At 33.9% G+C, this 17,911-nt stretch overlaps 2 protein-coding genes across 2 annotated transcripts; both read right to left on the reverse strand.

Moving 5' to 3' along the window:
* Window positions 1–406: 406 nt before the first annotated feature.
* LOC107887318 (probable inactive receptor kinase At5g58300) lies at window positions 407–3,880 on the reverse strand. Its single transcript, XM_016811511.2, has 3 exons — window positions 3,369–3,880; window positions 1,585–2,879; window positions 407–1,301 (listed from the first exon to the last, which is right to left on the reverse strand). Exons 1-3 carry the CDS (start codon window positions 3,428–3,430, stop codon window positions 673–675), a joined length of 1,986 nt encoding a protein of 661 aa, XP_016667000.1. The 5' UTR covers window positions 3,431–3,880; the 3' UTR covers window positions 407–672.
* An 11,477-nt stretch (window positions 3,881–15,357) lies between these two features.
* Window positions 15,358–16,553, reverse strand: LOC107887903 (uncharacterized). Its single transcript, XM_016812121.1, has 3 exons — window positions 16,445–16,553; window positions 15,939–16,373; window positions 15,358–15,857 (listed from the first exon to the last, which is right to left on the reverse strand). Exons 1-3 carry the CDS (start codon window positions 16,551–16,553, stop codon window positions 15,358–15,360), a joined length of 1,044 nt encoding a protein of 347 aa, XP_016667610.1.
* Window positions 16,554–17,911: the final 1,358 nt, after the last annotated feature.

The raw sequence follows: 17,911 nt of genomic DNA on the forward strand, positions 1-17,911 counted from the left end.
CTTTTTGGCAGGTGAATGAGTTATATGTTAAGCTTGAGCGACAAAATATGGCAGCAGGACATCCAACTGTCATTGACATGTCTGATTCCTTACCTCAATCCATCGAAGTTGGATTCTCTAGAAGCTGCTGACTCGGGGGAAATTGTGCAATTCCTTAGGATGATACTGATGCAAGGGATTTCAAATCCCAGGTTATTGAGAGTGAAAATAATACTGTACCACTCATAGATGCTCCCCTGATTGCTGCTCCGTTCCAGTTAATGTCATTTGTCACTAAATATGTTACCGGTGCTGACCTGGTTAACAACACTTAAGCTCCGAGTCTTAGCTTAGATGCATTCTTCGTACTTTTTCCTGGAATATACATGGTATACTTGTTTCACACCATTTGCGATAATTCCGGATGTATGAAAAACATGCTGGCTGTAATTTGTGAAAATTAATGTTTACTTGTATTGAATACAGAAGAGATGCGGTTATTCATCTGATTTTCCTAACATTTTCTACAGATTTGAGCCTGTTGTTCTTCCACAACTTTCCTAACACTCACAGGGAAGCCTTTGAATGTCCGGGAAATGATACAAAGATGGGCATCTAACAACATTCAAACTTGAATCCTTGTTGGTGTTCCCTATGTCTGAAATCACAACATCGATGTCATAGTTGCAGTGATCATGAGGTTTGAGTATCTGAGCCCTTGGACCTGTTGTCCTCTGACGAGGGTCGATTTTCAGAAACAGAAGGTCGAATTTCTTCAATCATCCGAGTTACTTCTTCCATTGAAGGTCTCATGTCCGGAAGCCTTGCCACACAAGTCATTGCTATCTGGAGCATCTGCACCAGCTCTTCTTCAATATTTTGATATTTCATCAGCTCTACATCAAATACTTCAGCAGTCCATTCCTCTCTAACAACAGACTGAACCCACCTTGGAAGGTCGACCACGTCTGCATGCCCTGATGATTGGGTTGCTGCTTTGCCCGTCAGCATCTCTAGGAGAAGTACACCGAAACTGTAGACATCAGACTTTTGAGTAAACTTTCGAGATTCAATCACCTCGGGAGCTCGGTATCCTGCACTTCTAGACGGAACCTTTGGAGAAGTCATTAAAGGAGTCAATCCAAAATCAGAAATGCAGCCATGTAAGTCTTCTGTGAGGAGGACATTGGAGGACTTGATGTTGCCATGGATAAATTTTCCACCTCCAGAAGAATGGATGTAGGCAATGCCTTTTGCTGCTCCCAAAGAGATCTTTACCCTCGAATCCCAGCCTGGAAGAGGACGCCCGCGTTCCCTGCTTCCTGTATTGAAATCATGAACAAAGGAACATGAAAAGCTACGTTAGTCTGACCCTTCATTTTCGTTGAAATGTTGGACACATAACTAAATATAAGTATAGGGATATGACTGTTCATCCACATGCATCCAGAAGTTAAACATATCCGTGGTGGGCATATATACCCATATCTAGCACACCCCTCAGTCTTGAGTAACATCATATAAATAATTGATCTCCAAACATGATTCTAATACAATTCAGGAAATAAAATGAAAAAAAAAAAAAAGGTGATTAGATAAAATTACCATGCAGTAATGAGGAAAAACTTCCTGCAGCTATGAAGTCATATACCATCAACTTCTCATCCTTTGAATAGTAATAAGCACGAAGTGGCACAAGATTTGGGTGCTGACCAAGCCTTCCAACAATTTCCATTTGTTGTTCAAATTCTCTCTTCCCTGCAGCTACTTCTTTCAACCTCTTCACAACCACTGTTATTCCTTCCTCCAAAATCGCCTTATAGGTCGTACCATAACTCCCTTTGCCGAGTACTTCAGCCGAAGCTCTCAACAAATCCTCAAGATCAAAATTGTAAGAACAGCCTTCAAAGAAAACCAATTTGTTCTTCTCAGCCTCTTGCACCTCACTCCCGAAATCCTTCTTAGGTTTCTCGCTCCTTCCACCTTTCACTTTTGATGTAAGAGCACCACCTTGATTGCGCTTTTTCTTTAAACAGCTAAGTACTAGTATAAGCAACAAGAAAAACACCAGTGCAGAACCTGTTACTCCTATGGCAATTATAGCACCTATACTTAATTTCTTATGGGAATCTCTTCTTGGGTTTTCTGGTACTGTTGGTGGAGGGAAGTTAGTTGGGGAAGGTGATGGTGAAGGGCTAATTGTAAGACATTGGTTAAGTGGAGGCCCACATATATGGTTTCCTACAAAAGAAGAAGCAGGGAACTTCTGGAAGGAAGATGGGACTGATCCATTTAAATGGTTGTAGCTCAAATTCAAAAGCCTAAGCCTTGGAAGATTGAAATCGGGAATAGGTCCTGTAAGGGAGTTATTCTGAAGGTTTAAACCAGTCAGGTTTGTTAGATTCTGAATTGCGGTTGGAATGCTGCCTGTCAAGGAGTTGAAGGAGAGATCAAGGAAATCCAGACTGAGAGGGAGAGAGGAAGGGATGTCACCTGAAAAGTTGTTATGCTGAAGGTATACATAACGAAGAGAGGGAAGGGAGAGTACATCAGATGGAAGGTTCCCGCTGAGACGGTTCGACCGAAGGCTGAGGATCATGAGAGCATCAAGCTTTCCGAGTGTGTTGGCTGGAATTTGACCGTGCAGTCCAACACCAGGAAGGTGCAAGGCTATTACACGGGAGCCGTCCTTGGTGCAATTGATGCCAACCCATGAAGTGCATACCGGGGTAGCAGGACTCCAATTAAGTTTACGGCCATGAGGAACTGTGGCAGAAAATTGCAGGAGGGCTTGCTCATCTAAGTCTAAGTCAGCAACTGTTCCTGAACCGCAACAAAGAAACAGACAAGCAAATGCAGCAAAGTAGGATGCCAGCTTCATTTCAGCAGTCTTCATTCCCCTGCCATTTATCAACAGGTTTAGTTAGAAAATCTTTAAAAGGATGGTATTTTAAAAACTTTCTTCTCAATCATATAAAAGCAGTCAACATTTGTCCAGCATACAATGAGTATGGAAACTATGAGAACAAGTTAATAACTATAATGATAATAATCTCTATAAAAATAAAGACATGAAAAATCATAAAGGAGATAAAAGCATGGTTTAGTCAAAGTTCCTTTTTCAGCTCAAACAGAGCACAAGCAATGACAAGATATTTACTTTGGATTAATTAGAGGTTATATATCAAGTCAAGCTTTCTGGTTTGTGAAACAGACACAATACGAATAAAATATTTAAATATTAGATATAATATGGAATAATATGATAAATTTATGAATTTTCCCAAAAATCAGAAGCTGAAGAACATAATGTTGGTACAATATTTAAGACAAGCTAAATAAAGAAACATATTCAAAAGGAAAAAAAATAAGAGATGAGTTGAACTTACAATATGCAATGGCTTTTTTTTCCTTCCCGGAAGCAATTGTAGAATTCATTAGAGACATACATTCTTGAAAATTATAGCTCCCAAGGAACGAACATTGCAGTTAAAACAACCAAGTTCCGAAATGCAGAGGAGCTTTCTTCCTTCCACTTGAACTAAAATATATAAAGGAAAGAAGAAATTATATGTGAAACAAACCTTTAGCAAAAATGGGGTTACAAAGCGCCAAGAGGCTAAGCAGCTAAATTGGACAATCTGGGTTTTGGAATTTGCATTCCTTCCACGAAAAAAAGAGGGAGTTAAGAGGCAGTGCGCAGGTGTTATTGGAGGATAGCGTAGGGCTTAAGCTCGAAAATGCAGTGCAGATCTGGAAGAAAGTCGGAGCCGACGGAATCTGAAAATTGTTTGACCAAAATTAAGAATTGCTTCCTAAAAATAAAGACGTTGCATTGAGTACTGAAAAGAGTAGGTGGACTCCTAGTCAAACTTTTCTTCTACACTCTCTAACTAATCCTTCCCCATTAACCAACTTTTCTCCGTTAATAAATTCTTTATATTTATTAATAAATAAATTATAAATTAAGGTTTTGGATTCAACTACTTCTTTTATTTTTGTTATAAATTTACTTAATGATATGAGAAATAAATGTGAATGTATTTATTTTCAAAAGATTTTAATTTAAATTAATTATAATAAAAAATTTAAAATTTTAAACAGTATTTATAGTGTTGTTCAGTATTATATAAAAATTTCTTAATTTAAATTTAAAATGTTTTTTATTTTTTATTTTTAAATAGTATTTTATTTTAAGTTAATATACATACATGTTTAATCTTATTTAAACCGTATTTATAGGATTTTAATATGTACTTCATTAATTTCATTATTTTTTAACATTAAATTGAAAAGGAATGTAGCATTTAAAGAAATAATTATTTGTAGTAATTATATACATTATCTATATATATAATTTATAATATATATACATAAAAGAAAAATTTTGAAAAGAAAAACTTTTGAACCGACAATAATATCTTTTATCGAATCAATATGTTAATGACATAACGGCTGAGTGATTATTTTAAATATATTTTTTTAATGGTAATGATTAAATTGACAAAAAAATTGAGTAATCAAAATCAAAAAACCCTAATTTAAAGTGATTAATGAGGTAGTTTACCTTTCCTTCTTTTACCGTATGAACCTTACTATAGCGTGTATGTATAAGATATTAAGTTAATATTTTAAGTTGAAATCTTAGCATTTGTATATTTATATTTTATAGATTTTATATAAAGGTATGGAAAACAAAAATACCCATAATAATATTTATTGTTATTTATTTATTTAGTAATTATATTGATTGAGTATTTTTCAAGTTAACACGTGACACTAACTCAATCTAACATTTAAATAATATAATAATAATTACATTTTGTCTCAATCACGATATGGGTAAAAGAAATGTTTTATCTTTAAAATTTATTTAACAATGAATATAGGTGGATTGGTAATGACTTTATATCTTAATACAATTGAACACGTGTTAAATTTTTGGATTTTTAATTTTTAATCCTTTTATTTAAAGATGATATAAAAGTATAAAAAAATAAAAGTGTCAACATAATAATATTAATTATAATTTAAAAGAAAAGTATTTTTTTAAAATTTCATAACTGAGTTGGAAACTTAGTTAAAAGTGACATTAACTAAGTAAATTGCTTAAATATAAGTACTAGATTAGATATAGGTATTGACCATCGTCCCAACGTGCGAACGTCGGGACTTAAACTACTGCAACAAAAAGATATAAATTAAGCGGCGTCCACAAGTATCTGGGTTAGGTTGTAATATAGAAGCTACAATGGAACACAAAAGTGTTCCAAGGATCGTACCCAAGGAAGTTGAATTAAACTAACTAATAATTTCTAAACTAAGTGGGCTAAACAGTAATAATATAATCTTATAGTATGAAAAATAAAAGAGAATAATATGAAAAAAAATTAACATAAAAATAAGAAAACTAGCAAACAAATGGATTTTGCTCAAATTAAATAAAGAGAAGATCAACTCTTTTCAGTGTTCAAAATTAACTTCGGATTTAGGGTTTTAATGAATCAACTAATTAACCTAATTATTATCTTTCGACCTCTAATTAAATTAACTAGTCGGCAGAAGCTATTTATTTTTTGACCTCACAACTTAAATCGAGATAAATTGAGAGATGCTCGATAGACTACTCTTTCAACCTCATCTACCTAAAATACTTACTAGGGTCGTCAATTCTAGGATTTAATCACACTCAACCCAACTCAACTAACTATAAAGCAAACCCTAAAATATTAATTAATCTCACATCCGCTCGTCAATCTCTATAAGGTTTTAGTTCATCATGGATGCGAATTTCCCTCATTTAAATTTAAATATTTAAACTAAATATTAAAATAAAAGAAAAAGAAAAGAGAAATTGGATATGTTTGATGTCGACTCCGTACAGAAACGAAAAACCTATTAAACAGATGTTGAGTTGAAGTAGATTGCAAGCAAAACCAAAAGAAATAATAAGATTTGATGAACAAACTAAAGACAAAAACTGAAATTAACATCAACCAAAGTAAAGCAGCAATTTCACCCAATTTCAACTTTAATCTAAGCAGAAAGAAATTAAACAAAGGGAAAAATGCCTCTAATCAAGTCTTGAGCTTTGCTATTTATAATAATAGTGTTGTATGACCGAATTGGGTTAATTACAAATGACTAATCACATTTAATTAAGACTATGCAGACTAAAACACCCTCAGATGTAAATTGAGCCTTGTCGAACCAATGTTGCGACACTGAATATCGAACTGAACTTCCTTGGCTTCAAAGTTGGATGTTGCGACATTGAAAGACTGGTGCCCCAACATTGATATTGGGAAAAAAAACTCGGGTTGAAAATAGTTTTCTTGCACAGCGAAAAATTAAAATTTTGAAAACTGACTCGGTTTGTTATATTTATAGCAATAAACCTTAAACCGAAATCATACTTATTTTTTCGGATAAAAGAATCCTTGATTTTTTTTTTTACTTTGAACCAAACGATCTTTTTTACTATTCTCATACCATGAACTGCTTCAAGTGTGGGTTCGATCCAATTGAATCAAAACACAAAACTAGAAAAAAAATTATTTTCTTTTAGGGTGAAAACGAAGATTCTCTCTCCTCAAATAGAAACTGACAGAATTGTTATTCTAGAAAAATATATTTAATATTTGACAATAAATTCTCTCCATTTTTTGATAGGATAACAATATCTTAAAGTTATGTTAATAACTTTATTGGTGCCATCATTTATAAGGAGAGAAAGTAAAACCCCTATTAAATTGTAAAAGATTATTTCAACCAGAAAAACAACTTCCTACGTAGAGTAGGAGTATGGTGGACAACATCTCTTAATATCCCTACTAGGATTGTTGCCCCCTCATATCCATGATGGGTTTTTTGGTGTAACAACCCATTTTCCAGTGGTGTCGGAAACAATGGTTTCGGGACCACCATTCTAACGAGTGAGTTTGTAAATATTATTATTTAATATTTATGAGTCATATATTATGATATAGAGAATTTTGATTTGATAATTTCCTTTAATTGGATAATTAGTTAAGTATAAGTGGTCCGTCCTTAAAGTTAAGTTGTTTTGAAAAATGAGGTATTAGGACCTTATTTCTGTAAACCAAGCCCGTAAATATTTTTATTAAATATTTATGGAGTTACTATATAGATGAATTAAAGTTTGGTCTGGAAATTTTAGTGATTGGATGGTTAATTTGGGTACAATAACTAAATTGTAAAAGTAGTAGAAGTTAAACACAATGAAATTTTAATTAATTGGAGGACCAAATGAGTAATTAGACCATTGGTAACTAGTCAAACCGTGGTGATAACCGACTATCATCCACCAAAAGTGTTAATTAAGATTACTGTTAATGAATTAATGATTTATTAAACTAATTATGATTAATTAATAAGTTAATCATAATATATAAGTTAAAATTAAAAAGAAAACAAACATGCTCTTCATTTTTTTCTTATGAAAGGCTGAGTGTAAGAAGGAAGAAAACCCTTGGTCATGTTGATCCTTAAATCCCTAAATTAGTAAGTGATTTCAACCCCGTTTCTTGTAATTTTTATGTTTTTGAGATCGTTGCAATTAGGTCCAACTAACCTGTATCTTTGTTTTCAAAACTGTTAAAGATTTTAAAACTTGACCTTAATGAATCTTAGATGTTCTTGATAGAAAATATTAGATTTGGAAGCTATAAAATGTTTAAGGATTATCTTATAAAGTGATTTTTGTTAATTTTAAACATAAAGACTAAATTGTTAATATCTTGAAATTGATATGAAAGATTCATGATTTTTGATTGTTAGGATCGACCCGATTAAGCAACGAACAAGAAAAATAGTGGAATAAATTGAGAAATTGAATACATAAATTTAACATGGAAAAACCCCTCTAAAGAGGATAAAAAATCGCAGGCAAAGATAATTTTACTATAATGGAAAAAGAACGAAGAGTACAAAAGATGGAGATAAAGACTAAACCCCAAAAACCCGAAAACAAAGAACCCTCAAAACGTAAACACAAAATTCTTTAAATGTTTTATGAGTTCTAATCTCTAATGGGTGTATTTTTCTAAGGTTGTAAAAGAGCCTATTTATAGGCTAAATTCATAAGTCAAATAATAATAAAATAATCTAAACTAATTAGTGTTTGATTGAAACAAGTAAACAGAGTTTAACTGAAAGATTATTTTTCAAATTTGACTGAAAATAGGAGTCATATTTAACAAATCTCCACCTTGACTCATATTTCCACAATGCCATCTTTGCCAAAGCCCGCCACGAGCCTATCTTAAACTATGCAGGGAATTAACTGAGTCAAATTTGTGCTTAGAAACTGGAAGATTTCTAGCCTTCGACTTGTACACTGTCAAATCAAAACTAAATCGGGTCTGATTTTCACGAACACAGTGCCCTAACTTTTCAAAATCTGCTTCCAAAAGAGAATCTCTCTTTAATGAAACGGTCATACCTTTTTCCCTCTTATGACCAAGTTGCTTCCGCTCCAAACGAGTTGAATTCAACTTTGTAATGGACGAGGGACGTCCGATTTCACCGGCCACTATAGAACCTTCCAGAATATAATGACTGCTGGTTCTTTTACCTTTCAACAAAACGAGAGCTTAACGAGATACTTTAATGCTGCTCGACTCGATGTTAATTCTGCATCCTTTCAAGTCTAAAATACTCAAAGAGATGAGATTCTTTCGTAAATCAGGTACATACCTGACATCTGAGAGTGTCCTAATCATCCCATCGTGCATCTTAATTTTAACAGTACCAATGCCAATTACCTTACTAGATGAATCGTTTCCCATGTGCACAACTCCACCTTCAACCGAACTGTATGTGGAGAACCATTCTCTATTAGGACACATGTGGAAAGAACATCTTGAATCTTGGATCCACTCGGACGTGAGCTTAGAGTTATCGCTTGTTGACACTAACAAGAAATCATCACCATTTTCATCGGCCAAATTAGCACCAGCTACATCTTCCTTGTTACTCTCAGCAGCTCTTTTATTTCGCAATTTATAACAATCTGCTTTGACGTGACCTAACTTTTTACAATAGCGACACCTTTTGTCTCATTTCTTTGATGCTACCAAAATAAAATATTGCCTATTTGTCTTGCTATCCAAATGAAGCTCATTGTCGAGTTTGTCTCTACTCAAAAAATGACCCTTCACATCTTCAAACGAGAGTTTGTCTCTGCCATAAATCAGGGTCTCTCTGAAAGACTTGTATGAAGGAGGTAAAGAGCACAATAATGACATTGCTTGATCTTCATCATCAATATGAACCTCAACGTTATTTAAATCATTTAAAAGAGTAATGAATTGACTGATGTGATCTCTAAGAAGCTCACCTTTGTTCATGCAAAACGTAAATAGACGTTGTTTTAACACTAAACGGTTAGCCAGAGACTTAGTTGCATAAAGAGTTTCTAACCTTTTCCACAAGGAAGATGAGGTCTTCTCCATCAATACCTCCTGCAATACCGTATTCGCGAGGCACAACTGGATTACACACAAACCCTTTTCATCAAGCTTTTCCCATTCTATTTTATTTAGATTCTCAGGCTTTTTACCAGCAACAACCTTTTTCAAACTGGATTGAACTAGAATTGCCATCATCCGAACTTGCCACAAATTGAAATTTGTCTCACCATCAAACTTTTCAATTTCAAACCTTGTTGTTTCCATCTCTGCATAAGCTGATCTATGAAAATTGAACTAGCTCTGATACCACTTGTTAGGATCGACCCAATTAAGCAACGAATAAGAAAAATAGCAGAATAAATTGAGAAATTAAACACACAAATTTAACATGGAAAAACCCCTCCAAAGAGGATAAAAACCACGGGCAAAGATAATTTTACTATAATGGCAAAAGAACGAAGAGTACAAAAGATGGAGATAAAGACTAAACCCCGAAAACCCAAAAACAAAGAACCCTCAAAATGTAAACACAAAATTCTCTAAATGTGTTATGAGTTCTAATCTCTAATGTGTATATTTTTATAATGTTGTAAAAGACCCTATTTATAGGCTAAATTCATAGGTCAAATAATAATAAAATAATCTAAACTAATCAGTGTTTGATTGAAACAAGTAAGCAGAGTTTAACTGAAAGATTATTTTTTAAATTTGACTGAAAATAGGAGTCATATTTAAAATTGATAATAGGTGGTTGTATTTAAATGTATTTGAAATTGGTTTAAATTTGGAAGTCTAAATTTGGAAGTTATGATAAGTTTGATTTTAGAGACTAAACTGAATAAAATGTAAAAGTTTAGGGAAATTGAGTAAAATGAAATTAAAAGATTATAAATATGAATTTGAGTATTATTATGAAATTGATATTGATATTTTGAATCTTAACTATTATATAGATTAAGTTGTTGACTTTGACGAAAAATGGAAAATTGTTGAATAGTCCTTGTTAGCTAAACTGCTACGGTTTTGTCGGGTAAGCTTATACACTATGATGTTACTCATTTATGTTAACTTGTTATACTAAGATTGTTGATAATTATTGTTGTTGGACTTGATTTATAATTTATCTCAAGTATATCCCGATGGATTAGTAAATGCTCGTAACCCGGTTTGCGTTCTTGCCCAGGTTCCTAGCTCCCGCATATGTTGTTGACTGGAGAATACTTAATCTTAAGCCCTGGCCCGGCAATTATTTGTGTAGGTTGACCCTATTGGGTAATCAGAGACTATTGTTTCCATCTGTATATTAAGGTATTTTTACGAAATTTCATCGGGAAGGTTTGCTATTAAAGTCTTGGAAACTTATCTGTGAAATTAATTAAAGAAATTATGTGATTTGATTATGCGATTATAGTTGATTTACTTGGAATTGAAAATAATTATGGATTTTCATATAATTCAGCTCAAGCATGTTGCCTGTATTAATGATGCGGATTGAATTTTGATAGGTTAATTTGTATCTCAATTTGAATTTTTTACATGATAGGACTTGAGGTAAGTGATAATTAAATTGTATGAGCTTACTAAGTATTTGATATACTTATCCGTATTCTTATTTTCCTATAGATTGTGGACCTTCAGGACGTGTCGATTAGACCAACAAGGAGCTCACACCTACCGTCACTTGATTCGGTAGATTTTTGAAGTTATGTAGTTGGATTACTTGTGGCATTTATATAGAATGTTTATGTGTAAGCTAAAAATCATATTTTGGTATTTTGGTTGTGAATGAGATAATATGAAACTTAGATGTATTAAATGTTAGAAACTATTTGATATATGATAATGAGGTGAATTTGGTTAAGTTTTGATTAGCTTATTATGTGTTTAGGTAAGTATATGTTATGGTAATTGTTGCTGTTTGAGTGAATGACATGAATGGTTTATATTTCACATTGAATCGTGGTGCCAATGTGGCATATTGGTTAAACACATAGGTTGTATGTGAATTGGTATATTTTGGCATGTTTAAATATGTTTTGAATAGGTAAAAATGGTTAGAAATGGGCTTGGATCCTAAGGAATGGTTGAGAAAATGACTTTTTTTTAAAGTTATTTTGGGTGCACATGGCCTAGCACACGGGCTTTCACACAACATGTGCCATACATGGTCACTCCACATGGCCATGTGTGACATATTTGATTTTTGGTGCCATACAAAGGTTCACAAAGGTCACTCCACATTGATATTGATATTTTTTGTTTTGTTTTAAATTAGTCCTTATTTATTTTCACATTGATTTTAAGGTTATATAAGCTCGATTTAAAGCATGTATTGTATATATGCTATGAATAATGATTGATTATGATTATTTGATTTTATTCAATTTAATTTTGGATTGTTTTATATTATAATTGACTTTGTTAAATGTCATAATGCTTTGTAACCCTAATCCGACGATGGAGATGGGTTAGGGTAGGGATGTTATATTGGGCTTCTCTCACATTGGGTCTAATTACGAGTACTTTCTAGACTTTTCAACCAGTACTTTGTAATTTGACCCAACCTGATTATGCTTTTCTATGTCACAAAAATGAACTTTAATATTTATATTAAATAAAATAGTTTTCTCATCCCAATTTTACCCCAGTAAAATTATATCGATTTTACCCCTAGTAAAATTTTTGAAAAAATATATTTAATGTTCATTATGATCGAATGATTTATTTTCATTTTTGGGATTTAAAATAGCTAAAAAACATAAACTCATTCTTCCGATCATTTTTAACTAATTCATCTACATTTGCAAATGAATCATTTCTCATTTTCATTTCCATTTTGAGAAAATCACATTCATTTCCAAATTATTCTATTTCTCCATTTTGAAAAAAACGATAATCATTTCTGAATGTTTTTCATTTCTCTATTTCTATTCATTCCGATCATTTTGATTCAAAATACAATTCATTTCTAGTTTCAACGACTAGCGAAGGGACCGATTAGATATATGCAATTGAGGCTCAAATGATTTATATTTAAGTTCCAACTTTTTGTTTATTAATTATAATCTCATTTAGTCACGAAGTTATTCCACTATAGTATCATGATTGAGCTCTTCTCAAGACATACCTTTATGAAAACAACTCAATTAGTGCTCGTCCAATAAAATTATCATAAGTGTGTTACCCTCATAGGATATCCTTGATATCTTTGAGAAAATATCCGTTCTCCCAATATGATCCTATTTTATCTCATGGTAATCATTAAATTTTCCTTCATGAAGAGTCAATTACTATCAAATAGTAGACAAGTCATTAATCATAAAGATGAATGACCCATGGTCACGTTTACTTTTCATTAGCCATGTAATGCCAATGAGAGGATATCATTTACCCGTGTTTTAGGCTATGAATTCCACTATTGTAAATGACACTACAAACTGCATAAGTTGTGCACCAACGCACCATCTTTCAGTTCTTTATTTATTCGATTAAGGCTTTTACTTGCATCAATGTGAACAAGTCATAATACATAGCTTGTTATCTGCTCAGGATTTAAGTATGCCACACTATGAATTTCACACATCCATAAACAAATTTAAGATCTATTCCTCTTGGGTCCTATTTAATGTACTATCAGTCTAGTTAGTCACATCTATATCTTTATATTCTGGGAGCCATTTGCTCTTGTGCCCAACATAAAACATCTCTAATATGAACTTGATAGATGACATATTAGTCTTTTAATCATTTTGCTCATTTTCGATTAAACTAAAGACATGTTTAGGTTCGTCTACTAATACAAGTTGTCTTTTCGTATTACGATCTGACCACATAATAACGCTTAGTATCAGTTCAAACATTAGACAACTAATAAGCAACATTTGCTTTCATTTTTCTTTGTATGCAAAAACCATGCAAGGACAACATACAAAGTATTAATATAATCCATCAAATAATTTTATTAACCAATATGTTCGAAAAATTACAAGTGTACTTAGATGGAAATACTATATTTAGGGCACCAGATTTAGCATTTGACACGTTGATGCTCCTATTTTGCTTCAAAGTTGGTTGTCGTGACATCTTCGTTGGATGTAATGACATTGAAGACAACCCACTGACTCCTTGGACAAAAATAATGTCTTGCACACTTAAGCAATTTGTTAGTCTTCTTTTAGGCTTGGGTTGGCCTAAAAGGTAATAAAACACATAAAATTGCTCATTTTTTAAAATTTAACTAACAAAGTACTAAAAAAAACTAACTAAAATGATACTAAATTACTTAAAAACAAGCTCATTGAGTGTTAAAAAGAACCTAATTTGCCACAACGAATTGTGACAAATCAGGTATATATAAATGGTTTAATGAAAACAAATATTTTTATATTATTTTAAAAATTTTTTTTGAGGAAAAATAGCAATTGATCCTTTAAATGTAATGAGACAAACATTCATGTACAATAACTCTAGTATATGTGTAAGACACCAATACATGCACCAGTTCCAAGAAAAGATAAGGAACAATTAAAGAAAACCAAAAACCAAAATCCAAACTGTAAAGGAAAACCATTATTCTTCTTTTTCTAGAAACGAAAATTAGGTAAGTTTGTTTCCCTTAAGCTTCGAAATAAGACAAAATTTGGAATCGTTTGGAACCGAATACTTCCTTAAAGTTTTAAAAATTGTCGTGACCATTTTTAAATCGAGTTTTGGAAAATGGGAATCGACTTTAAGAAAAACGAAAATGGGACTTGCCACCAATCTTTTTAGGTGTGATTGGATCACCTTATAAATGTTTTGTTTTAAAACATTAATTTTGGTCTATGAAAGTCGAGAAAACGGATTCGGGAGTCGGTTACGTACGAGGAAGGGTTAGCACCCTCGTAACGCCCAAAAATTGGTACCTAATTGATTATCAAGTGTCTTTAATGTCGGAAATTTGAAAGTTTTAAGATGCAAACCTTTTTTAATTAGAATGTCTCAATTTTGAAAATTAAGGCTCACTTATTTCAAACGAGTCAAAACATTACATCTAGTAAGTTAGGATGCAACATTTTAAAACCTTCGAAACTAAGCTCGTCTTTTGAAAATTTCTATCTCAAAACAACAAAACGCCATATCCAGTAAGTTAGGATGCAAAAGGTATCGATCTCGATTCAATCTCATTTAGAAAATTTTATTTAAAAAAAAGAATATCTTTACATATAAATGGATTACAAATACGCTTTCGCCCTAATGCCCAAAGTTTTAACTCTATCTAATAAAAGGGCTAACTCTCGACCTACATCCGACGATGACTCATGCATCATACTCAATACGTCAGCTCGTACTACCAAGTCTCAAACGTGTTCAGTTACCTCTCGGATCTGAATTATGGCTTCTCCAATAAGGTAATCTCTATCTCTGACTTGTTCTTTAGACTGGCTCAGTTCTCCCTTTAAATGATCCTCCCGTGTCTCAAGCTGCTCGATAAAAAGCTTACTATCTTGCAATGCTGATTCCAACTCCTCAACTTTGCCTTTTAGCTTCTTTACCTCTACCGTGGAATCACGACTTCGTTGCAAATGAAGGGATCGCCCAAGCTCAGTCACCCTAATTTTTAACCCTTGATTTTCTTTCTCTAAGGTCAAATTCCGTAATTGCACCTCTTAGAACTTCCTGTCCCAATATTCGGCTTTGGAATTTTCCCCTCGAACCTCTTTCTACAATTGATTTGAAGACCCTCCTATTCCCGCTTTCTTCAAGGATACTTGTGCCCTTTTGTAGTGCTCCTTTAAATCATCTCGATCTTCCTCTATCTTTCTCTTTTCCTTCTTTACCTTCTCGACCACATCGACGTCTAGGCTCAAGTATACCTTTTCTTCCTCTAGCATTGCTATCCTCTTCTCGAGCTCCAAGTTCTTTCTCTCAAACTCTTGCTTCATAATTTCTAACTCTGAGGGCGTCACTTGAAAATACTCCTCTGAGCTCCTTCCACGCTTGGCTTAGGGATGTTATCATTAATCCTTCTACCTCTCCACTTGACGTACTCTGGAGTCGTAGTAGAGCTAATAACTACTCCCTTTAATCGACAAGTCTTGTTCCAAGCACTAGAGATCTCACTGACCTTCCTCTTGTAGTCAGCTCCTCTATACATGAACTCACTCTGAACCAAACCGTAAGTTGCCGGTATGAACTGTCTCAATCCATGTTGCCTCAGCATAAGCAAAGAGGCATAACCAATGGCACCCCGAATTCCCAACAAAGGGACCCAATCAAAACTACCGCATCGGTAAAGAATCTCACCAGGAATCATCCACGGAGCCCTCCACTTAACATCCTTTGACTGAAGGTTCTGAAGTAGCGCTATCCAATTCTCTTCTGGAATGTCAACTCTCCTAGTTGAAGCTGCTATGTCCTTCAACGAGGAGTAATCCTCGAAGAAGACCCAACAAACAACCCAATCTATCAATCAGAAATGACTGTAAAACCAAGCTAAAAGTAACTGAGCACAACCAACAAACCTGCCCGCAATGGCCCTTTTACACGCATTTAAGGACCTGAATGTTTCTGCCAAAATCGCAGGACCAGAAGTGACCCGTTTGCTAAGTCGATGGAAGAGATCCGTGGTTGCCTCGTCCACATATCCCAAGGCCCTAGGGAAAACCATTAGTCCATACAAGCTTAAGGCAAAAATGTCTACCTTCTTCGCCTCATCTGGATGTGTCTGGATCAGATCTTTCAAAGCTCCCCACGGAATGCACTTACTCTCACCCTTTTCCTTAATTCTAGCCATGATCCACTGCTCGCTCATCCCCGTAATGGTCATCAGCTTCTTACCAAAGGTTGGAACACAAGCAGCTCGAGAATAAATCCTATCACACTGAAATCTAGGACACCAAAGTAAGGCTGTGTACTCCTCCACAGTAGGCACTAAATCTACCCCCCAAAGGTAAAACAACTGTATGCTAGGCTCCAAAACTGAGTGAGAGCTCAAAACAAATGCTCATCAACCTGAATATCAAACAAATAGGGCAAATCTCCATAATTACCGTAGAATGATTGCTTGGTCTCATTGCCCCATTGATCCCAAATCGCCTTAAGCTCCTGCAGATTATTCTGTGTGACACTGATACAAGTGTAGTCTGACAGCTCTGACATATATCCCACAGTTACGGTATCCCCTTTTCCTAGCTGAGCTTGCTCCGACCATCTATGGACGTTAGCGTTGCCCTCCACTCTATCAAGAAGTCTGTTTTCCATAATAAAATTTCCTAACTTAGAAACCGACCGTGAATCGATACCTTTTAGATGTAATATGACATGCAACAAAACAAAAAAAAAACAAATTGTCAGTATCATAAATAACTTATAAGGGTAATAATCTAGAGTACCACTATCCAAATTGAGCTCTTACGGTTTTTTCTATATGAGGTTTTAGTTCTAAAGTTTAAGGTACCCAAACCAGCAGATTCCTCGATCCTCACCCATTATAGGCTCATTTGAATCGAGTTCAGTTCAAGGGAATACATTTCCCTATGGCTAAACGGAGATGAAAATCTCACGAAACCATAGGTACGGATGTATCCCGAAAGTGATCCACTATCCTGCACGGAGGCGAAAACCTCACGAAGGCGTAGCTTTTCACTCCCACTTAAGGGTGTGACCACAACGGTCATGCAAATACAATGCGTATCAGAATATAACAACACATGTAATAATACAAACACATGTAATGCAAAGAGGATTAAATTTTAAAATTTTTAATTTTCGACATTAAGACAAGAGATAATCAATTACACGGCTTGACTTTCTTATTAGTCCCCAGTGGAGTCGCCAAGCTGTCGAGACCATTTTTAAATCGAGTTTTGGAAAATGGGAATCGACTTTAAGAAAAACGAAAACGGGAGTCGCCACCAATCTTTTTAGGTGTGATTGGATCACCTTATAAAATGTTTTGTTTTAAAACATTAATTTTGGTCTACGAATGTTGAGAAAATGAATTCGGGAGTCGGTTACGTACGAGGAAGGGTTAGCACCCTCGTAACGCCCAAAAATTGGTACCTAATTGATTATCAAGTGTCTTTAATGTCGGAAATTTGAAAGTTTTAAGATGCAAACCTCTTTTAATTAGAATGTCTCAATTTTGAAAATTAAGGCTCACTTATTTCAAACGAGTCAAAACATCACATCCAGTAAGTTAAGATGCAACATTTTAAAACCTCCGAAACTAAGCTCGTCTTTTAAAAATTTCTATCTCGAAACAACAAAACGCCATATCCAGTAAGTTAGGACACTATGTTTTGAAATCTCAAAATAATTGTTTAAGTTTTGGAAACTCAAAATCACTCAGAAGGGTGCTTGACTATTCGAATTCAACGAGAAAAGTCGCAACCCAGTAAGTTAAGGCAGTACCTTTCTCGAAGTTTCCAAACATCAAACATTGCCTTTTATTTTATTTTTTAAAAAAAAACCTTGGAATATTATTTTAAATAACATTTTAGGATGACATATTAATG

This window comes from Gossypium hirsutum, chromosome A03 (genome assembly GCF_007990345.1).
Source record: "Gossypium hirsutum isolate 1008001.06 chromosome A03, Gossypium_hirsutum_v2.1, whole genome shotgun sequence".
Lineage (NCBI taxonomy): Eukaryota > Viridiplantae > Streptophyta > Magnoliopsida > Malvales > Malvaceae > Gossypium > Gossypium hirsutum.

Bases quoted from the DNA above. Each gene is read 5' to 3' on its own strand.
- LOC107887318 (XM_016811511.2), bottom strand. From the start codon at position 3,430: ATGTATGTCTCTAATGAATTCTACAATTGCTTCCGGGAAGGAAAAAAA. The intron at 2,880-3,368 runs GTAAGTTCAACT...GATAAATGGCAG, and splicing joins AAAAAAAGCCATTGCATATT to GGGAATGAAGACTGCTGAAA. The intron at 1,302-1,584 runs GTAATTTTATCT...ATTTCAATACAG, and splicing joins TTTTTCCTCATTACTGCATG to GAAGCAGGGAACGCGGGCGT.
- LOC107887903 (XM_016812121.1), bottom strand. From the start codon at position 16,553: ATGTCAGAGCTGTCAGACTACACTTGTATCAGTGTCACACAGAATAAT. The intron at 16,374-16,444 runs GTAATTATGGAG...GCTCTCACTCAG, and splicing joins GACCAAGCAATCATTCTACG to TTTTGGAGCCTAGCATACAG. The intron at 15,858-15,938 runs GTAAAAGGGCCA...TCTGATTGATAG, and splicing joins ATTCAGGTCCTTAAATGCGT to ATTGGGTTGTTTGTTGGGTC.